Source organism: Mixophyes fleayi, chromosome 4, assembly GCF_038048845.1.
Source record: "Mixophyes fleayi isolate aMixFle1 chromosome 4, aMixFle1.hap1, whole genome shotgun sequence".
Classification (NCBI taxonomy): domain Eukaryota; kingdom Metazoa; phylum Chordata; class Amphibia; order Anura; family Limnodynastidae; genus Mixophyes; species Mixophyes fleayi.
In genome coordinates, this window is record NC_134405.1 from 27,517,814 (window position 1) to 27,542,232 (window position 24,419).

The following is a 24,419-nucleotide window of genomic DNA, read 5'->3' on the forward strand; positions in this document are numbered from 1 at the left end:
GAAGGGTTTCGGTCCCGAGGAGCACTCCTGGATTCGCGCAGCGGATGTTCACGCTCCGATTCTTGTTAAGAACTTTCATAAGAGATTCCCGCTGAAGCCGAACCCAAGGTGTGCGGTGCCCACCTTTAAAGGGGGGGGTACTGTCACACGGCGCTCATTCGGCTTCCACAACCGAAGACCAACACGCTCACCTGTTCTCCATTGCTGCATACTTCAGCTGCTGGCGTCCTGGCTTTGGTTCTGCGCATGCGCAGACCTTAAGCCTTTGTGTCCTCTGCATGTTTTCCATTGGTTATCAGCTCCAAACTTGAAAAGGCACTTCCCCTTTCTCCTCAGTGACTGTTGATCAAGTTACCTGCCTGATTAGACTTAGTCTTGTCTCCTGTACATTTACCTTGGATCCTCAGCGTCTCCTTGTCCTCGTTACTCTGTTGGCTGGATTGTTCATGCTGCACCGGTTTCCACTGTGCTGCTGTACTACGGGCTACATCGCTCAAGCTGCACCTGCTTCTGTTATCTTGTTAGCTGGACTGTTCACGCTGCACCTATCTCCGCTATGCTGCTATACTACGGGCTCAACCGCTCAAGCTGCATCTGCCTCCTTTACCTTACTGGCTGGACTATTCACACTGCACCTGTCTCCGCTGTGCTGCTATATGAAGGGGTCAACCGCTTAAGCTGCACTTGTCTCCGTTACTTTGCTGGCTGGACTGTTCACGCTGCACCTGTCTCCGAGGGGCTGCTATAATTACAGTCTGAACTGTTCACGCTGCACCTATCCTTATTGTGCCGCTATGCCACTACACTACAGGCTGCACTGTCCAAGCCGTACTAGTTTCCATTATCTTGCTGGCTGAATTGTTCACTCTGCATCTGTCTTCACACTGCTATGTGGCTGAAGAGTTTACGCTCCACCTGTATCCATCAGTTTTCACTGGCCCGCCGGCCAAAGAGCTTACATTCGATCTACACCCATTGTACCCCTTCATAACATCTTACTATTGAGTCCCCTAGGGACGCCGCTAAGTCCAAATTACTTTGCAGTGGTCACTGGTGAATACCATCCGTCCTGCTGGGAGTAGCTCCAAGTTGGGCAGGCCCAAGAATCCAGTTTACCAAACCGTGACAAAAGTTCTCAGCAGGATATTTCGAATGTTGAGGTTTCGCCTTGTGAGAAAACTTACCTCTCCTCGCTCCTATGTCCCGTCCTGTCAGCCGCGCGGCACTTCCTGGTGAGCAGCGGGGCTGGTCACATGGCTCCTTGTCGGGGCTGATCACATGAACCTGCAGTGGGGATTTTAAATCTTCCTTCCTGTATAAAAGAAACGCTCTGACGCTAACCTGTGTCAGAGCAACAGGTTACTTACCTTCTGATTCTCCTGACATCTGCTTGTCCTTGTGGTCCTTCTGCCTGCTGATTAACCTCCTGTGTATCAGATCCGGCTTGCCTGCTGTTTAATCTCCTTGGATCATCCTTGTGTAAGGTCAGTCATCTAAACTGTGTACCAGACCTGGCTTGCTTACAGACTACTCCTTCTGGATCTCCCTCCTGCAAGATTGACATCTGTACCGTCCATCTGATCCTCTCCGGCATCTCCTAAGGTACAGCCTTTTGTTCATTGCTCCACTCCCATTTCTCCTATCTATATCTCACATCTAGGGGTCAAACAAAGGGCCGAGATCTGCAGTCTCCCAGCAGCTAAACCCATTCCGCCTTGCGGCGGTTCTTGGAGAAGACCAGGGGGCTGTTAGACTTTGCACCTTGCTAGGCCAGTGCCAATCTAAACTGAGGAATATCTCTGAGTTTAACACTCCTCCCTATCCAGAAGAAGTTCTTGTTTCACCACTCGCTCAGCTCTTTGCATATTTGATTTGTGATAGGTTGAAACTTAGCACTGAAAATCTGGACTCATTCTTGTTGATGATCACTCTTAGATACCTAATGTGGGATGGGTGCCATGTGAAAGTTTGTTTAATGCCCTCAACAACAATAAAGGGGGTGGTGAGATTGAGCAGCACCGACTTTGAATAATTAAATTTGAAGTTGGATAGTGTCCCAAATTTTTGGAATTTGGCCAGTAAATTCAAGATTGAGGCAGTAGGATTGGTGATCACTACCGAAAGGTCATTTGCAAAGAGGGCTAGCTTGTGGTCTTTATCTCCTACCCATTGTCCTGATATTGGGATTCACCCTTGCCAGAGCCTCCATGCGCAGGTAAAAAGTGAGTAAACATCCTTGTCTGGTGCCATTTATGAATTCTTCTGGGTCTGAGAGGTCCCCATTACATCTAAGCCTGGCTGTGGGATTTTTATATAGTGCAAGTGTGACACCCGTTACTGGTGTACCTAGGCTGGTACTCCTGACCTCTTCCTATAGGTCAGGGTTGCTGTGGATTGATCCCTCCTGGCCTATCACTCTGATACTGGATCAGGAACAGTATAACGGTATGCGACAGGAGTTCAGGTATTGCTGAGAACACTGTGGCGGATACTGAAGAGTACTAGGAACTGTGGCAGGCTGTATACATAGGTCCGGGGATGCTGGTGAGCACCGGTAATGGATCAGTAATAGTATAACAATGTGCAGCAGAAGTTCAGGTATTACTGAGAACACTGTGACAGAAACTGGAGAGTAAATATATGTTAAAGTAAAAAAAAATTGTAAATGGGACACTCAGATAATCAAATAAATAAAACTTATGTCAAATTTTATTGATATGCATTAAAATAATATTTTATAATACATTTAAGAACACAATTAGTGAAATATTAAAATATGGTATTGGAAATGAGGACCTAAATAGTTAACTGATAAAACTAGTAGACACTCTGCTAGAACGCGCCTTTGGCCCTGTGGTGTAAACATTTCTATAGGTGTAGTTGAGCTTATGCGGCTATATTTATACTACTCCTCTTGCCCTAGCCTGAAGGGCGGTTGTTTAACTGCACAACATATGAGGGTCTGTTACAAAATAACATAGCAAATAAAGTGGAGAGTATAGGAGTAGATAATAGAATCAAAGCAAGAGATAATAGGTGTGAGTTATGAGAATCTCCGATAATTGCTCCTATAGAGCTAATAACTTACATAAATGTCCACTAGTTCTCACACATGCACCCACATTGATACAGACGAGTGCACTACAGTCCTAACTGGCACAACTTGTCAGGAGAGCTAATAATAGGATTAATCAAACTAAAGATCATCCCGTGGAGTAGATTGACCTTTATATGTCAACCTTTTCTCCTGTTCTTATAGTCTGAGCAAGCTCACATATAAAGCTGTAATACGGAACTCCCACTTATTTAAGGAGAAATATCCATTAGTCCCCCCCCCTAACCGCTAGTAGACTAAAACACCGAAGATTCGTAAATATATTTTGTCAGAGAGAGCCATCGCGTGTATATCCGACGCGCATTTCGCTAACACTAGCTTTTTCAAGACGACCCAATTGAGCCTTTCAATTGGTTATTTATAGCGAGGGGGGCCACCCATTAATGAGGTCATGCCTAGCAACGTTTATTAGCCACCTTACACGCCCACTTCAACTATCGTCATTGAAATGTGTAATTGTCCTGAATCAGAGTCAGAGTGAGTCCTCATTTTATATTGCTGTATAAATTTCAAAGCTGGAAGTAACTTTCACTGCCATGTCAATAATAACAGGTAATATCTATCTTATTAAATGGTTAATTGATGTAATCCATAACAAATACAAAATTAGACATCATGTTAGTATAAATGACCTAAAATGTCAACTACGACGTCAATATGTATAGTTCAGAAAGATTAAGGAGGATGTAAAACTATTACCACAGTGTCATATAAGAAAAAATACAAGTACAATTTTAAATAAAAAGTGAGAAAGATTAATAGTAGAAAATGTTTATTGTTCACCACAAAAACATATAAGAAAATGTGTAAGTAAAAAGATAATATAAAAGAAAATCATTAACAATTATTAATGTGGGTCCTTATATAGGAGACCATTCCAGTGACATGAATAAATTCAAGGAAAAAATTCTATTATAATATAATCCATCAGTGGTGCTAAGGCTGAGCGGGATTTTCAGTGTCAAAGAATGAGACAAGATGCCTCATGTAATTTGTGAAAAAAACTATAAATAATTTAAATAATTTAAGGTGACATGTCTATTATCCTATGTGCCTATGTCATTTCAGTGTTACTTCTCAATGAACAATAAAAAAATAAAAAATAAAATAAATAGATAAAAAGAAAATAGTACAGAAGAATTATTAGAGGTAAGTATTGACCAACATGTACTCTAATTTTTTGGTCCTTCTGGCCAAAACAATATTATATCCTGAGGATAAGCATGACTTATTAAAATGCCATGAAATCATTGTGTTCATTGAGACCCCTCGGGTTGAAGCTGTCCATAAGAAAAATCCTCTCTGCTTCTCTTATTAAGAGTTCCAAGTTAAGATCACCTCCTCTCAGACCCATTTTAATCTGCTCCACAGTGAACGCCCGGAGTCCCTGTGGGTTTCCATCATGGCATCTCTTAAAGTGTCTCGCCACCATCGTTGCCTGTTATTATTAGCAGCACGCTGATTTATATATTGACTGCGGAATTGATGCGCTGTTTTAATTTTTTTCATTAGTCATACCGACACAATGTAGGTTGCATGGGCAGGTCAAGCAATAGATTATATTGGTGAAATTGCAGTTTAAGAAACCATTTATCTTCCATATCTTTAAATAACGATCCCTATACTCCTTGGTTTGAACCATGTATTGATGGGCATGGCATGAGCCGCACAATGAGGATAAAGTACTGTGCACAATGCAATCCCTGAGATTTTTGGATCGCTGCCACATTATAGAAACCCTATCCCAATAGATCTTCCCAAGATCATCGTCAGATCTAAGCACGTCCCAGTGTTTTTGGAAGATTTTATTTATCTGTTGCCATTCAGAGCAAAACGTGCCAATCATACGAACCTTCGGGTCAGCAGCCTTAATCTTGGGAGATGGGTAAATAAGACTTTCTCTACTCATCTTATTCACTGTTAACTCAGCCTTATAAATAATTTGTTTGCTGTACCTTTTGAATTTCAACCTCATTTTAAGCTCATCTGGCCTATTGGTATATGTTTGTTCATTCGAGCAGTTATGCTTCATTCTGAGTAATTCCCTTAATCACAGCTGGATAATGAGAGCTGGTGGAGTGCAGTAGGCTATTAGTAGCCGTTTTCTTTCTATATATGTCAGTTTTTAGTTGACCATTTGCTGCCTTGGATATAGTTAAATCCAGAAAATTGATACTGGCATCATGGACCTCAGATGTCAATTTAAGGTTCAAATCGTTGGAATTAAGAATTTTAGCAAATTCCAGAAAGAGGTTCTCATCTCCATCCCACAGGATTAGTATATCATCTATATACCTAAGCCATCTGTTTATGTGGCCAGTATATACACTGTTGTCCTCAATAAAGACTCTCTCCCTTGTCTACCAGCCCTGAAAGAGGTGTGCATACATGGGTGCGCAAGCGGTCCCCATCGCAGTCCCTCTAATTTGAAGATAACATTTTTCTTAAAAAAAAAATTGTTTTTCGCTAAGAAAAATTCCAATAGATTCATGCTAAAGTCACTTAGGTCATCCTTTTTCTCCCATATCCAGAAAATACCTCACCGCCTGTAAACCTTGTTTGTGTACTATGTTTGAATAAAGGGATTCCACATCAAATGATGCCAGCTTAGTCGTTTCACTAACAGTAATATTGTTAATTTTGGCTAAAACATCAGATGTTTCCTTCACATAAGAATCAAGGCTAATGACATAATGACGAAGATGTCTATCAATAAATTTACTGGCGTTTTCTGTGAGGCTACCCATGCCCGAGATTATGGGTCTGCCTGGTGCGTTAATTTCATCTTTGTGTACCTTGGGGAGGACATGAAACGTAGCTATCCTTGGATGGTTAACCCAAAGAAATTCAAAATCCAACCGTGAAATAGTTCCCCTTGCAAGTGCATCACATATTAAAGTGTTGTACCTTGACTAATAGTTCGCTGTTGGGTTGAATATTAGGCGCATATAACAATTGACATAATTCAGTTGACGATAGACTTCACTCAGATATTTGGTACGTGGCCACAATACCACATTATCACCTTTATCTGACAGTTTGACCACTATATCATCCCAATTCTTTATCTCTTTTAGTGCCTTCCACTCACCCTCAGTAACATTACATTTCTTCATGGTCTTGTGTTGTATCAAATCGTATAAACAGTCCAAATTCTTGGACACAAAATCTCTATATGTTTTTACCTGGGGGCAGATAGAGACATAAGGCATAAATGTGGATTTTTTTTTCTTTTTTTAAATGGCATAGTTGTTTCCATAGATTCCTTGTCAGAAGTGGTCAGACTGTCAGTTGTGTCCAGTTCCACCAAAATCTGTAATGCTAGGGCTTCTTCTGCAGAGTTCAATCGCAAATTAACGGGTTTAGATACAAATCACTGGTGGTCGCTTGTTCTCTTGTTTTGTTGAAAAAATATTTCTTTAACAAAAGTTTTCTAGAGAAGAGCATCAGGTCATTTTCCCATTTAAATCTATTGATATGTTGGGAGGGTGAAAATGATAGACCTTTTTCTAGGAGGGAAATCTGATCTGGGCTAATGGGCTTATCTGATAGATTAATGACCCTCATCTTATCTTTTAATAACGTTGTCTTCTACTGTATCTCAGAGGGGGTAATTGTTGTAACGGAAGTTCCTGTTCCTCGACAGCCTTCCATTTTTTTACCTTGGTATCCCCCCCCCCCTTGGTATTGGTTTAAATTTAACATCCCTCCTCCTTCTCTGCATCTCAGGTTTGAACCTAAAAAATCCCGTACTGAGGTTTGATTGTCCCTAGAAATGTGGGATTGGTCTGAGGTTTCAATTTCAGACGACTGAACCTCAGAAGTAACCTGAGGATTTCTTTGTTTTCTGAAGATCCCACTTAAATATCTTGTTGATTAGATAGTCATTCTTATCCCTTGCAAATACATTTATTTTTTTATCAACAATTATCTTTTCAAATTGTTCTAGTTGCTGTTTAAACTTGTCGTACGATTTTTGGAACTGATCTAAACCCTCAAATTGTTTTAATATTTCTCCCAATGAGATGATCTCTTCAGAGTATGACTTCAAGAGCAAATTGTCATGTTCTACAAGTATGTTAATCAGTTCATTAGAGCATCCAGTCAGGGCTACCTCCCACTTTGTTTTCAATTCTGCATTGGCCAGATCAAATGCCGGATAGAGTTTGGGTCTCAAACCCTTGGAATCATCTGGTGTTTTAAATAATTACTAAATATAGTTTTATTCCAAAAAACCTTTTTCTGTTTATACATGAGATTTTTTAATTCATGTAATGGCTGTGTCCAGCCATTGGTTGAGCTGTTAAACTCAAAAGTGTCAAGGCAAAATTCAACATCAGTATCCCCTTGCCATTTGTCTTGTCTCTTCATGAGATCACTACTTATACTAAAGGCCGCCATGGGTCAGATAATCATAAATCTGTTAATATCCCGAATGGAGGGAATAAAATATCCTGTGCTGGTATAGGGTTGCATAAAACAACAAAATTACTATACAAAAGAAGTATGTATACCGCGATTATTCTATTATATTCTATTATATTCTATTATCTACTCCTATACTCGCCACTTTATTTGCTTTGTCATTTTCAAACAGAACCTTATATCTGGTGGAGTTAAACAACTGCCTATCAGACAAGGGCATGAGGAGTAGTATAAATATAGCCACATAATCTCAGCTACACCTATAGAAAATTATACCCCACAGGGCCAAAGGTGCGTTCTAGCAGAGTGTCTGCTAGTTTTATCAGTTAACTATTTAGGTCCTCATTTCCAATACCATATTTTAATATATTGCTAATTGTGTTCTTAAATGTATTATATAACATTTTTTTAATGCATATCAATAAAATTTACATAAGATTTTATTTATATAATTAACTCAGTGCCCCATTTACACATTTCTTTTCTTTAACATATATTTACTATTATTATGTGTGGGTGCACCACTCCTAGGCTGATTGGCCTCATAATGGTGCTATAAAATTCCCTTTTATAATTTATCTGACCAATCCTCTAGGATTTTTGAGGTCTACCTGGTGCGATATACATATTTCTTTTGTATAGAAACTGGAGAGTACAAGGAGTCACGAGTAACACATCCACACAGGAGGAAAAGACTCAAAGAACTGGCAGTGAATGAATAAAACATTCGTCCTTAAGTAGTGCAACCAATAGAGGGCACCAACCAAAGGAAATGAATGGGAGCTGTTAAAGAATGGGTCTGCGCATGCGCAGACCGGAAGCAAGATGGCGCCAGACAGAGGGAGCCGCAGCGTCTCCCTGACAGGTAGCCACAACAGGAGACCCCCCAGGTGAGTGAGCAGGGAGCCGACCGAACAATTGGCAGGCTCGGTATGTAATAGTAGTGTTACGAGCCACGGCGGCTCTGGATACCGCCGCGACTCGCTCCCCGCTGTCATCCGGCGTCCCGGCCATCGTCATGATGACCGGGACGTCACTTCTGCCTTACCCCAACCGTTGCCAGGGCAACGGCCGGGACATTTTCAGAGGCAGCGCCGTGTCCCAGCATTCAGGGAAGCCAGGCGCGCGCGCTAATCAATACTTTAGCAAGGTGGCTAAATGAAGGTCCTGCCCCCAGTCCCTTTCTATTGGCTGGGGCACATTTTTAAGGCAGAGAGAGGCAATCCTCCCCTGCCGGTTATAGTTCCTGCTTGCATACTAGCCTGCTGTGTACCTTTGCTCCCTGTGTATCTTTTGGATTCTAATTACTGTTGCCGACCCTTGCTTGTTTACTGACTTCGTTTGTTTGCCTGTGCTCATTGACCTTTGCCTGGACTCCTATGCTGCTGATTTGCCTGTGACCTCTGACCCCGGTTTTGTGTACTGGATATTCTGTCTGCTGCCGGCCTCAACCCTTGCCTGGACCTCACTCTGCCATTGCTCCTACCCTCTATCACTGGGTTCCCCTCAGTCAGTGCACAATTCACGACCCTGTCTGCAACCAAGCCTGTCCCCAACCCTAGAGGCTCCAGCGAAAACCAGACTTCTGAGCATACTCCGGGTTTTGTGTTGCGGGCTGTTGGGGTTCCTGACAAGTAGCCCAATATATTTGACTTTTCTCATAGCTATGGCACACTTTTCTGGATAAGCTGTTAATCTTGCAGATCTCAATGAAGTACAGAAGTGGAAGCTGCTCAATCAATTTATAGGCTATAGCAGGTGCTTGAAAGGGTGGGGTTATCCTAAAAGGAACAACACACAAATTTTTCCCCAGCACACTGCTATAGCCAGCAAAAGACCTGCCATTTCTACTGTAGATAAAAATGCAAAAGTCTTAGTTGCACACATTTGCAAATGTATGTTAAAGCCACCCGTCACTCCACGGTGCTTTTGCTAATAGGGTGGTCCTAACTCTAAACAATGAGAGTCCCATATATTTGGGTCATACATATGTGTTTTTAAATTGAGCCCTAACTTACCAAAGAGGTACCCCAGAAGCCTCCAAACAGCAATTCAGCGCCAGTACCCCCTCTCAGCTACTGACACCAACATGCCTCTCAGACAAATACAGAAGTGGAAGCTCCTTTGCACAGATGTGAGATCCAGTAAGGGGTATAAATTACTATGTCATCTAAATAAGCAGCTGCATGCCCTGTATGGGGTCGTAGCGACTTATTCATGGTCCTTTGGAAAGCGGCAGGTGCCCCATGCAACACAAAGGGTAGGACTTTATATTGGAAGAGACCATCAGGGATTTAAAATGCACTATTTGGCTTGGCTGAGGAGGTAAGTGTAACTTGCCAAAGAAGTCAGATCATTTCTATCAGCTAGATTTTCTACCAGTTCCTCCACACGTGGCATCCGGTAGGCATCGAACTGGGATATATTGTTAAGCCGCCTAAAGCCATTACAGAACCTAATTCTCTGTTGGGTTTTGGGACAAGCACAATAAGGCTGTTCCACTCATTAGTGGATTCCTCAATCATGTCCAGCTGGATCATATTTTCAATATCCTTTCTAATGTCAACCCATCTGGCTTCCGGAATGCGGTTTGGCTTCTGCTTTACAACAACTCCCGGCGACGTGACAATGATGGTTCAATTAAAGTAGTGCGCCCAGTAATGGGAGAGAAGGCATCCCTGTTCCGACGTATCATTTCCTCAATCTGCTGTTTTTACCTATCAGATAAAGCTGGCTTTATGGGAATTTCAGACTTCTAAATGACAGTACTCACTACCCGAGGACAGGTGTCCTCATTGTACCAAAAGTTTGCTTTACTGGAATGGGACCAGGACTGGTCCCCAGTCTTCAAAGATGGAACTACAAGACTTTTATCATAACTTCTCTTTTGCCATTCCTGAGCCACTTTTTCATGTTGTTTTAAAATGGGCCCTATCTGGGACACATATTTGACCATATTTGGCTCCATGGAGTCTTACTACTCCCACCCTTTCTTCAACATATCCAAGATACCCCCAAACTGTCTCCTGAACAATAATTCAAAGGGACTAAGCCCTGTTGAGGCTTGAGGTACCACAAGGATGGCAAACATCAAATATGGGATAAGAGTGTCTCAATCTTTCTGCTTTCCTTAGTTAAAAGTTATTTAATATGTGGTTAAAGCCCTCTACCAAGCCGTCCATCTGTGGATAGTACATGGAGGTGTGAAAAGCCATCACCCCTAACAACTGGCACATGTCCTTCATCAGCTTGGACTTGACCAGGGAGCCCTGGTCCATAAGAATTTCCTTGGGAATTTTCAAGCTTGTAAACATCAATACATGCTGTACTTGTAATGGCGCTGGACTTTATGTTCCGTATGGGAATTGCTTCTGGATATCAGGTCACATAGTCAAGCATCAGTAGTATATATTGGTGCCCACAAATAGATTTCTCCAACGGCCCCACTAGGTCCTTGGCTATCCATTCAATGGGATGTGAGGTGCCCTGTACATGGGTTTGGGACAGATTCTCTGACTAATGGGACATGGCAGACAATATCTTTTCAAAGCCATGTGTACACTGGGCCAGATGACACTCCCACCTTGCCTTTAAAACTGAGCTTTTTGCAGGTGCTCTGTTTAATTGCAGATACACCCTGCCAGGCTACTGCTTGCTGTGGAAATTATGTTTTTTAAACCACCAAAATATGTAAGTTAAACCAGACTCTTTACTATTATTTTGTCACTCGTATGTCCACCACCTGTACCACTTTAACGTAAGTGAACTAGTGTATAAATGTGTAACTCTGCCTATAGCTTTTCTCTGCAGATTGCCAGCTAAATACCTACCTCCTTTTTAAGATGCCTGTGGAAAATACCTCCACTTGTGTGTGTGTGTCTAGTTAGCATTAGGGTCACCAGGAGGTGTAAGCAACATGGGATTGTTCACTGGTGTCAACCTGACAAGTATTGCTGTTTATTGTATTGTGTTTATTCTATTTTGTATGCAGTAGCTAGATTAATTTTCCTTGCAAATTGTTCTTCCTCTGATGAGTCACTCTGTCAGTCTTTACATTGGTTGCCTATTTTCTACCGAATCCAATATAAAATACTTCTACTAGCCTACAAGGCCATCAAAAAACTACACCAACATACATCTCCTCACTTGTCTTAAAATATCTCCCACCTCGAAAACTCCGTTCTGCACAAGATCTGCGTCTCTAATCCACTCTCATTACATCCTCCCATTCCTGTTTACAGAACTTTTGTTAAGCTGCACCCACTCTATGGAATTCCCTCCCTCACAAAATAAGACTTTTTTTCTGGTCTACAAATGTTCTCTGAAAACCCCACCTCTTCAGGCAAGCTTATAATATTCCTTAACCACCTTCTTAATCTCCATAGGTTACCCTATTACCACCCTTTACAAAATTCCCACAAGACAACAACACTCAGACCCCTTGACCAACATTGCTGTGTAACTGGTTCATATAGCATGCTAATCACTTTTATCTTTGCAATCTGGCTGGACCGAAATGCAATATGAAGATTTATCCTCATGTATCCAACTCCCATAGTACCATAGATTGGTAAGATTGTGAGCAGGGCCCTCTTACCTCTTTGTCTGTCTGCATTACCCAGTATTTTTTATTACTGTGTTTGTTCCCAAATGTAAAGTGCTACGGAATTTGCTGGCGCTATATAAATAAATGTTAGTGATTATAACGATGATCATTGTGAGCAAATAATAAAGCACAGTTTAATTTGAAGAAAGAAGCTGTCTGTATCTGATGACTGTGGGGCATCAGGGTCAGAAGTGCTACAAGTGGTGTCAGTGTGGGATCTGTAAAGGACAGCCAACATACAGCTGTCCACCCAGTCTCCAGAAGCAAGGGTGGTGAGTGGATAGTATTGAATGCCGCCACTATCACACACCAAACTGTTGTAAAGCTGTCAGTTGTAGTGGAGATATTGCTGTATTGCATAAAAAGCAAATATTTTGCATGGGGAGAGACAGAGAAATGAGCAATATACTAAGAGCTGTTCAGCACTTTTTTGAAATTTATTCCCAGCAGTGTGAATTGGAAAAATTGCATAGTAGTTTGCAGAGGGGAAGTGAAGTTGAAAAATCTCATGCTCTTTGCGCAAGCCTGGTGTTACCTGGGTCAGATTATGTGGCCAGGGAAGAGTATGAATGCTTAGAGAAAACTTTCATAGAATATTATGTGGGCATGGCAGTGTATGATCGCATGGAGAAAACTTTTAGAGAAGAAAAAGAGTTGAGAGTCTTAAAGCAGCAATTTGTTGAAAGATAAAAGTACAAAAAGCTGTTTTTGAGTCCTTTGCAAATGAATTGCAAGAGTTGTTTGAAGCAAATGAAAAGAGCATTGGAAGCTCTTAAAGAGATAGCAGCGGATAATGACCAAGAGATGGCTGCGCTGACACAAGAGCTTGTCATGGTTCAGTAAAATGTGCACACATAAAGAGAGTCGATAAAGGAACTCGTGGAATGCAGTTTAGAGAGGCTTCATCTAGCTGCAAAGTGTGAAAATCTTGAACAATTGCTCCATAAAGAAAATACTTTTTCTGATAAGCATGCCAATGACATGACAAAACTGTGGTCTTGGCAGCCTCTCTGAGCAGGCTGATGAACACTGAGGATGAGAGTGTTCACTAGTGTTGACCTGGAGTTCCAGCCTTCAATGAGATCTCTCTTAGTGCCATTCAGTGCATGGTACTACATTGTGCTGTTTAGTCGGTGAAGCCTCATGGCACTTTCCAGTCAGTGTAGCCTCATAGCGCTGTCTGGTTAGTAGAGCCTTATAGCACTGTTTGGCCAGTGATGCTGCTGGTCATGGTCGAGCTCTGAAGTTGTCAAACCAAAGGAGTTTCAAGAGTGGACAGCTTGGACATCTTAAAGCCAAGTGCACTAATCCCGATAAACATGATTAGAAATTGGTACTATGTGAGCAGGTCTGGCTGGATATGACGGCAACTGAGACACTGGTCGGAAGCTCAGTTTTTGTTTTTTTTTTAAATTCTTTATTTTCATTGCGAGTGAGCAATAATTATTACAAACTTGACCAAAAGAATGATCAATTAGGAAAAAATACTGTCAGTACAAAACACTTGTAACAAATGGACCATCAATAGCCCGGAGCATTGACGTAACTTACTACGCAAAAGTTTTAAATTGGTAATAAGGCACAGACTCGGAAAGAAAAAACACTCCCCAAAGGAAGGGGAGACAAAGATGGACAACAAGAAAGGAAAGGGGAAATAGGGGGGGGGATAGAGGACACATAAGGAAGGTGAAGAGAGGGGAGGGGAGCTAACAAGCGCAGACAGGTAAAGAACAAACTATCTTGAAATTCTCTGAATTTTTAAACTCAATCCAGGAAAACCATGTGGCCAAGAATTCTGTGAATTTGTCATTGGCTGAGAGGATGATGTCTTCCATGGACATATAATAGTCAATTCTATTGAACCAGTCCATAATCAGAGGGGGCGTTCGGGATTTCCAACGCGTCGGTACAACTGCCCTAGCCGCATTGTTGAGATGTTTTAGTAGAGATTTTTTATATTTTGAGGACTGAGTAGGGGAGTATGAAAGTAGCCAGAAGCCAGGATCCTTGGGAACCTCATGTCCCACAATAATACTGGATAATCTAATGACCTCGTTCCAGAATGGGGTAATAAGTGGACATTCTCACCAAATGTGAATTAAAGAACCCAGGGAACGGGAGCATCTCCAGCAGGAAGAAGATAACTGGGAATTAAATTTATGTAACAGAGTAGGGCATCTGTACCACCTGGTCAAGAGCTAATAGTGAGTTTCTATTACTGAGATGCTTAGTGAACAGGAGTGTGTATTTGTGAAAAATTTTTGACAGGATGCTGGGGTTATATGTGGAGCTAGGTCCCGTTCCCATAATCTAACAAAAGGAGGCGGAGAACTGAACTGGTCCTCCATCAATATTTTGTAAATTTCAGATATAATATGGATTGGAGCAGATTTGGACAAGCATAGATTTTCGAATGGAGTTGGAGGTCTGTTAAGAGTTCTGGTTCCTCCAATAGAACTAATGTAATGTAAGATTTGAACATATTTCCAATGTTCAGTGGAGAGAAGCGAAAAAGCTGACTGTAGGTCCGCAAAAGAGAGAGGTCTACCATTCGTCACCAGCTGGTCGAGGCCCTTGATTCCCGCCCGAGACCACCTTTTGAAGTCAGAACCCGATTGGCCTGGTGGGAAGTCTGGATTGAAGACAAAGGGGTGATATGTGAAGGAAAGGTTGAGATGCTTTTTCCAAAACGGATTTTCTTCCAAACCTTTAAGGTTGGACCGATGGTTGGGTGAAGGATTCTGGGTATCTTAGATAACCAAGGTACCACATTTAGCGGAGTTGTGTTAAATTCATTTTCAATAACCACCCATTGTTTGAGGTCACCCCCTCTGGTCCAATCCACTATCCTGCTGAGAAAAACTGCCTGAAGATAACCCTGGAGCATCGGCAATTGCGCCCCTCCTTGATGCTTCCACCTATAAAGAAGAGCATGCTTAAATCGGGGTCTCCTACCTCCCCAGACAAAGTCGCGTATCAAGCGCTGGAGACTGTCAAGGAATCTCTGGGGGATTATAATCGGAAGTGCTTGCATCAGGTAGAGTACTTTGGGAAGAACATTCATTTTTATGATGTTCATTTTGCCAAACCATGAGAATTTGGAGGACGACCAAGTTGCCAAGTCTTTTTTAATTTTATTTATAAGAGGAGGGAAATTCAATTGGAATAGCTGGTCATTGGACCTTGCGATAGAAACCCCAAGATAACAAAAATGTGAAGACTGCCATTTAAATGGGAATGCTGATTTGAGGCCCCTTATTGATTGTTCTGGGGCTGAAATGTTAAGAGCATTCGACTTAGAGAAATTTTTTTTGAAGTTGGAGAGAGTACCAAATTTATAGAATTCTAACATCAGGTTAGGTAATGATGTAATGGGGTTTGTGATGATCGCAAGCAAGTCATCTGCAAATAGGGCCAATCGGTAGTTTTCTTTACCAATCTGCAAACCCGTGATATTTGGGTTAGATCGAATTGCCCTGGCCAAGGCTTCCATACAGAGTACAAATATCAGGGGAGATAATGGGCAACCTTGACGAGTGCTGTTATAGATGGTAAAGGGGTCGGATAAAATGCCATTTGCTCTAACTTTAGCGGAAGGGAATCTATACAGGGCCCAAAAAAATTGTAAACAAGAGGGGCCAAGTCCCATATGGAGAAGTACCCCCTTCATGAAGCCCCAGTCCACTCTATCGAATGCCTTCTCTGCGTCGGTTGACAAGAGAATTGTGGGCAGGTTAACAGACGAGGCGTAATGTATTAGATTAATAATTTTAGTAGTATTATCCTTTGCTTCTCTGCCTGGTACAAATCCTACTTGGTCATTTGTAATTAATTCCGGGAGGAGATTCTTTAACCTGTTTGAAAGGATTTTCGCATAAAGTTTAATGTCTACGTTTAGAAGGGAGATTGGACGGTAACTAGGGCATAGAGCTGGATCCTTACCCTCTTTAGGGATAACTGTAATATGCGCTTCCAGCGACTGTGGCGAAAAACCCTTTGTTTCCAACACTTCATTGAAAGCATCTAGCAGAATGGGACATAGCTTATCCATAAATGTTTTTTAATATGATATGGAGAACCCATCAGGGCTAGGACTTTTTCCAAGGGGGGAAGATTTTATAGCTCCCTTTAGTTCTGAAAGAAGGGAGAATCCAAAAGATCTTTTGCCTCTTGGGAGATTTTTTGGAAAATCAATACCCCGTAGATAGTCTCCTATAGCTTCCTCAGCCCAGGCATTATCGTTTTCAGATACCTGGGATCGAATGTGATATAGCTTTGCACAGTAGGAATGGAAATCTTCAGCGATGGACTTATCTGTGTGCCTAGTGGTGCCTCCAGTGTCTTGTATGCTATGTATGTAGGAGCGGTTATGTTGGGAACGAAGGGCTCTAGCAAGAAAGCGGCTCGGCTTATCCCCCCATTGATAAAATTTGTTTCTACAGCACCGCCAAGCCTTTTTCATGCGATCATTTAGTAGAGAATTTAAAGTTGACCGCTTATTATGGAGTTCCACCAAGGTCTCAGGGGACAAAGTATTATTGTGTTTAGTTTCTAAATTCTTGATATCTGATAAGAGTGCTTTGTGAACCTCATCCTTCTGCTTCTTGAGAAATGAGCCTAATTGAATACACTTCCCCCTCAAAACACATTTGTGAGCTTCCCAAACTGACAACTTGGCCGTCTCTCCATTATCGTTAATATCCAAATATTCCCCAATAGCATCATTCAATTGTGATTTACAGTATGGGTCCTGCATCAGCAATTCGTTGAGTCTCCAAGACCACTGTCTGGGGGGAGGGGAAACCAATTTGATAGACAAATATATCGGGGCATGGTCAGAGTCCGTTATTTGTCCTATCCAGGAGTCGTCTACCAGGTCCAGACTTCTGTGGTCTATAAATAGATAGTCTATGCGAGAGTAAGAGGAGTGAGGGTATGAGAAAAAAGTGTAATCTCTATCTGCAGGATGAAATATTCTCCACGCGTCGGCCAGCTGGTGATCGTGAAACTCCCTCCTAACCTTACGGGCATCTCGAAGAGAGGTCCTAGGAGCACCAGTCGAGGAGTCAATTTGGGGGAGAAAGGACCAATTCAGGTCACCGCCTAGGACAACCACACCTTCTAATTGGTCTTTAATCTTTGTCAAAATTTTGGTAAAGAACGCAACCTGAGAAGTATTGGGAGCGTATATATTTACTAGAGAAAATTGTTGGTCAAAAATCTTAACTTTAATAAGCAGGACTCTACCTTCTACTATCACCGTAGTGGAGATATCGGAAAGGCGTAGGTGTTTTGCGAAAAGAATTGCGACACCCCTAGATTTGGATAACGAGTAATTGCTAAAAAAAACCTGTGGGGTAGTAGTGGTTGGCGAGTGTGGGGGCATGGCTTTTTTTAAAGAGGGTTTCCTGGACAAATGCGACATCTACTTTATCTATATGTAATGTATGCAAAAGGCGTGAACGTTTCTGGGGGACATTTAGACCTCTAACATTAGTAGAAATACATTTCAACTTATCCATTGAAGAGGAGATCGGCGGCCAAGATCCCAACTATGACATCTGGAAAATCTGGGCACAACCATGAGGAAGGATTCACACCAACCAACTTGTAGACACTAGAGAAGCTCCCAGAGGGGGGAAGAAGGGGAAAGCACAGAAGGGAGGGGGAGAAGAACGAGAGAAAAAGAAAACAAAATACATACAAAAAACAGATCATTAAAAATCGAAACATGGAAAATGACATTGTAAGCAACCGTCACACAGACCAGGGGGCAAGGAGACCCCTGGACAAATCTAACAGGACGGAAAAATCAAGGGTAAGCAGGGGACGTCGGGAATCTTCCGACCAGAAATGAGAAATGAGACTATACTTGTAATTATAGATTAATATCAAAATATCAAAATAAACTCAAAGGGGATGTATATGGAATGGCTCGCCTGGGATAAACCCAGTTCGAACCATTCAGATAACAATATTATTATTGGTACTAGTGCAAATAATTGTAAGTAAGATCAATAGGGAGAGAAAAGTTTAACATAAATCTATTATTGAACATTGCTAATAATAGAGAAGCATCTGACAACATATGTGAGTGGTATGTAACTATACAATCCTAATCAGGATCAATGATCCAAAACTGAGACAAGTAGCAGTGGTAAGTAAACGAGGTAACAAAACAAACAAAACTTCGATATCAGGTCCCACTCTGAGAACCAACTGGAACCATTGGGCAAGATCTTCTGTTGTTCCTTGAGACCTTCTGCCAACCTCCTCCATTGGAGGCAGGAAGGGGGATTTGCGCCATAGCTAGATTGTCCCAATCAGGAATCTGAATTTTAGGCAGATTCAGATTTTCACAAAAAGATCCAACATCCGAGTGGCTATGGAGGGTCACTGTTTTCCCTTCGTGGTTAACCTGGATACTCAACGGGAATCCCCATCGGAACCGGATGGAGCGCTGTTTGAGTTCATCAGTAAGGGGTTTTAAAGCCCGTCTTTGTTGCAATGTATACCAGGACAAGTCCTGAAATATTTGAATTTCGTGACCGTTGAAGTCTATACCAGACACTCTTCTTGCCTTCCTGAGGATTGCTTCTTTGACTGAAAAGTAATGCAACCTGCAGATGATGTCACGTGGGTTGTCAGTCTGAGAACTCTTAGGGCGTAACGCTCTGTGAGACCTGTCAAAGATAATTTGATTATCTGGGTTTGCTTCCAAAAGCTCATTGAATATTTTGGTGAGAGCATCCGTAATTCCAAGAGGGGGGATATCTTCTGGAACACCTCTTATTCTCAGATTGTTGCGACGGCCTCTATTGTCGAGGTCGTCTAATCTTCTACGAAATTCACCGAATTGTTGAGTGACCATACTCTGGAGATTGTCAATTCGTGTATCAACCGTTTCTGAGTGGTCCTCTATGGAAACAATCTTTTCAGACATCTGAGAAAGTTCCGACTTGATTGAGGCAATTTGTGATTGCAAGGCCTCTTGTATCCAAGACTCTAGGGCTTGAATGTCCGTTTTAGTTGGAAGAGATTTCAGATGGGCTAAAATCTCCCCTAAGTCTCCTTTCTCTGACATGATGATAGATGATGCCGACGAAGTGGATTGAGGTGAATCTGCAGGGTCCGGTGAAGGTGTTTGAGATGCTGTTTGTGGGGGTGTTGTTTTTTTTGTCTCTCCCCATTTAAACAATGATTACATACACATCGACATCCCCGAGTACAAGTGGAAACCCATATGGGTGGTACTGATCAGGAGACCCCCGAGTCCCCTCCCCAGGGGGGCGATCGTTAGCCGGCCATAATCAGGGCTACATTGGCATGTGGAACCTTGTAAAGATAGATAAGTTCCTGTCTGAACTCTACGTGATGGGATGTCAGGAGGTACAGTTGTAGGAAAGGTCTAAGGGATTCCAGCAGGGTATTCTGCTTGAGATAATAGGCGACCGGGTTGCATTCAGTAATGCTGGTTTATCTACAAGTAGATTCTCAAGGATTTGTTGTATAATAATAACACTTGTAGTTTGCAATTTTCACCACAAGATGGCGCCAAAGATTCACTATAAGGGGTACAATGATATCAGCGATACAGAGGCTGTAGGAACCCTGGTCTGATAACTTTTGTAAACGGAGCAGACAGAGTGTGTCCAGGGAATCAGAACTGGCTAGGGTGAGAGGACACCCCTTAATATAATGGATTGTGGTATTCTGACCTGAACATGGGCTCCATACACGTTCTCCTCCTTCCTTTCACCTCCCAGAGGGCTCTGCTCCCAACTAGTCGGAAGTGAAGGTGATAATGGTGGCCCCAACATCCGGTCTGCCTCTGCTGATGGAGGACTCGAGGGGGGGCCGCCTACAAGAGAGCACCCACCAGGGATCTTTCAGGAGTACTTCAGCTGGGCTCCCACCCTTGCACTCCGCCAGTTAATGTCAGGCTTGCAGGGGTACACAGCACGGCTCCTGGCAGAGCTCCCTCGCTCTCAAAGACCAGCGGGAGAATCGGTGGCGAGGCAGGCGGGCACCGGAGGAGACTATCAGGGTGAGTGGTATTCCGGAGGGATGTAGTGACCCCGGGAGCTGCGGCACACCGATGCTGGCCAGTAATTCAACCGCTAGCTGTTCACGGACATCCGGGGCCCGGAAATGGTTCAGAAGTGTCCCGGGGGTATAAGGACCACGTAGAAGCCACTAAGGGGGTGATTAGGGCAGGGGGAAGCCCTGAAAATATAGATTTGGCCACCGGTTTGCAGGAGCTCACACACCATGCGACCTCCCGAGATGGCGTCCAAACCACGCCCCGGAAGCTCAGTTTTAAAGGATCTGCCAAGGAACTCACAGTATGTGGAACTTGGTCTTGGGACTTGCCGTCCCAGAATGCTATCCTGGGGGAAATGGCAAAACTGCCAAAAAAGTTTCATCATTTTGGCAAGCCTGAGCAAACAAAATTAACATTGGCTGGTGACATCAAGGATGTGCCTGCCTTGCCTGTTGGTGAGATTGTAGAATAGTCTAATTATCCAGAGTTGTTGCCTTTGACAAACTTTGTACAAGAGCAAAAGAAGGATGTGACTTTAAAACATGGATTTAAAGTGGCAAAAAATGTTGGTGTTATAGCGAGAGCTGCCAACTCGGCAGGCTGTAGACCAGTATATTTTGTCAAAAATGATTTGTGATTTGTGTTTTGAATGGCAACTGTGGAAGGGAGAAAAGTAGCACACTCAGATGGGTGGCGGACACTTAGTGGAAGGGAGAACAAGGGAACAGATTTTACGCAGGTTTTACTGGCCCAGAATCTACGTAGCAGTGAGGAGGTTTTGTAGGGCTTGTGCCAGTAAACCTACCCCAACGTCATAATACAAACACAATTGGAAATGGATCACAAACGTTCTTTTAGAAAGATAAGGGCTGTGAGTGGAAACAGAGAGAGGACAGGCTGTTTCAAAACAGTGTTCTTAATTGTCGAGCGTTGTTGAGAGGACACTTGAGATAGTAAAAGAGGCTCTCTTTTACAGAGATGTGGTGTCCACATCACAAAGGATGGGGATGTGGCAAGGAGGCCTATATGCCACGCATCTCTTCAATTGGGACAGGTGAGGTCATGGGGAAGTTGCTGCTTAAGTTGACAGACATGGTTAAATATTCACATAGCAAGACTCCTAGGCTGAACTCGCACAGATGGCCTATTGAGGTAATTAGATTAAAGGGAGGTGTTTATGGAATTTAAATCTATACTGTGCTGCCATGCAAGGTGACCAATGCTAGAAGAGCTGGCCAGTGTCCAGTTAGGAGACTAAAGTGTCTAATTAGCATTAGGTTCATCAGGAGATGTAAACAATGTGGGATCATTTACTGGTGTCATCCTGACAAGTATTGCTGTTTATTGTGATACAAACAATAAAGCACCATTTTATTTGAAGCAAGAAGCTGTCTGTATCTGGTGTCAGTGTCAGAGAGTGTCAGAAGTGTTACAATAGATATAGATGCTAGAATGTGTGAGAACCCTTTTAAATTTCTGAATTTCTGCATAAATGTGACCTTAAATGTGTTCATATCTACATCTGAGTCATAAAAATAAGGTAAGGCAAACACTGAACGAGAATAATGTCCATGAGATGACAGCAAGGAAGCTGCTTCTCTATAAGAAGAATATTACTGTCCCCCTAAAGTTTGCTAAAGACCACCTGGATGAGTCAGAAAACTACTGGAAGAATGTTCTGTGAATGGATGAATCTAAAATAGAACTTTTTGTCTTATATGAGTAATATTATGTTGGCTCCTTCTCAGCACCCCGCCATTACATTTTATATTGGAGACCTCAGTACAGTGAGAAATCTTTCTTAAATAGATCCACCTAAACATCTTGCCGATGACAACTGTACTAGTTTCATAACAGATATTTTTGCTGCTCAAATACATATTACTCACAATCCACATTTATTCAATGTCCCAAATACAGATTGCTTAGTTAAAAACCTCTAGATAGAAGCAGTCCCCGTCCAATCTTGCATGTTTAGCATGGCTTGGAATGCAAACACTAAAGGGGAAATTTATCAAGCTGCGGGTTTGAAAAAGTGGAGATATTGCCTATAGCAACCAATCAGATTTTAGTTATCACTTATTCAGAACAGTCTACAAACTGATAGCTAGAAACTGATTGGTTGCTATAGGCAACATCTCCACTTTTTCAAATCCGAGGCTTGATAAGTTTACCCCTAAGAATTAGACACACATAGTAGGAGGTGGTGACAACTGTTCAGAAAGTCTTAAGCATTTCAGTACTTATGCTGATAGCTCAACCTTACAAATTACATCATTGCTTGTGTAAACAAAGTCTTATGTTATAGTTTCCCCTTAATTATGTATCATGGCTTGGAGCACACTTGATTACCAGGATAAAGATGTTGATCAAATTAATTACATAATTAAAAATTGAAACCGCATGTGCAACTTTCGATGGACATATAAAATAATATTGTCCTTTAATAATTATAGCTGCACATTCTATTTCTTGAAACAATTTAGTCAAATCTATTTATTTTATATTGAGGTAATGAAATTGCCACCACCACCCAGGTAAATAATTTTACAGCCAATTTTGGAAGGCTGTAAAATTGTTGTAGAATTCATTAATGAGAGTTGAAATAGTTATAATATAATTGTTATAGTTATAATATGATGATGGTCAGGTAACAATAGTTATTTTTTCTTTGCTCCGTAGGTCTCAAGAGGATAGACTTGCATACAAATTACTATCCAGGGCCTCTGCTAGCAGTGGATGCTAATGCTGGTCTGGCCATGCGATATAGGTCCCATGGACTTCCCTTGAGAACCTCCAAGACTCTGATTTCTGACCTGCACTATGAGTCAGTCCACTTAGCTGGAATTGGTGGTGGACCTCATACTATTGTTGTACTGACCCTGTGGGCCCACTTCACCAACTACCCTGTGAGGGTCTATTTAGAAAGGTTGGACCGGGTTCGTCGGGCAATTGCATCTTTACTTTTCCGTAGCCCTCAGACAACTGTGATAATTAAATCAGCTAACACAGGTGACAAATTAATTCATAGCAGTGACTGGTTGTCTCTTCAGCTGGACATCTTACTGAGGGCGGCCTTCAAGGGAATGGCTGTCACTATCGTGGATGCCTGGGACATGACATCCTGCCACTATCTTCCTGACGACATGCACCCAGGTCCACCAGTTGTAAGGAATGAGGTGGACCTTATGTTGTCTTACATATGTCCACAATGAGAGACAAGACACTTTTTAGTCACCAAACAAATGCTACCATCTTGTATTTTGGTATGGACATTAGTTGGTCATATGATAATAGTTAGGTAAAACATATATTAATATAAACGCTGTTATCTTAACAATGTTTGTTCTTTGACCTTTGTGGGGGGGGGGGCTTTTTTTTAGAGGATTCAAATAAAATTATCGTGAATGGAATGTTTCATAACTATTTGGTTATTATATACTTGTTTTTTAAAAGCGTTTTACTACTATAAAATAAAGCTTATAACAAACCTAATAAATAATATTACAGTAAATGATGAACCTGTTACCATTGTTCTCTCTATCAGGCCAAGTTGGTAGTTTCAGGACATTAGTACAATTTTTTATTACCACTGAATTAGTTTTAATAAGTATGGTTCCATTCCTCCTTTTCATTCCTCTTCCTGTCTCTTCCTTCTCCTACCCATATGTATTAATGTTATGTGGGGGTGTATTATTGTTATGTGAGGGATGGTTAGGGGTTGTAGTATTTTTATGTGGGGGCTTGTGTGGTAGTGTGTTGTAATGCTGAGGTGGGAGGGCTAGTAATATTATTTGGGGGCTGGTAGAGGGAAGTAATGTAAAATTACCTTAATTTAATAGATAATCCCTTGGCGCAGAATTAGACCAAAAAAAGAAAAGAAAAAACACATTATAGTCAGAATTGAATTCACAAGGGTAAACAATGAATCTGCTCATCTTAAACTGTGCTGCCTGTGCTTCAACAGAATAGAATAACAATGAAAGATGACCAGCAACTTCTATCATAAGTTGGTTTCCTTAAAACATGGTAAAAAGTCAAAAGACCTACAAATATTATACACTGAAATAATTGGTACATGCAGAGTAAAAATGTATGCATATTGAAGTATATCCATGTTGATTATTAGAAAACAAAAGTATATTCATATTGTTATCCAATTTTATTTTTTTTCACTTAGCTTTTTCTACTTTTGCCAGTACAGATTTCCTATGTCTTTGCAATACAGT

General features: G+C 41.8%; 1 protein-coding gene across 1 annotated transcript in view; it reads left to right on the forward strand.

The window, feature by feature from the left end:
* LOC142150596 (NXPE family member 3-like) overlaps nucleotides 1–23,405 on the forward strand; it is a 45,217-nt gene extending 21,812 nt beyond the window's left edge. The window contains exon 6 of the mRNA XM_075205796.1: nucleotides 22,873–23,405. Coding sequence (XP_075061897.1) covers nucleotides 22,873–23,405 — 533 coding nt within the window. The remainder of the gene's footprint in view (nucleotides 1–22,872) is intronic.
* Nucleotides 23,406–24,419: the final 1,014 nt, after the last annotated feature.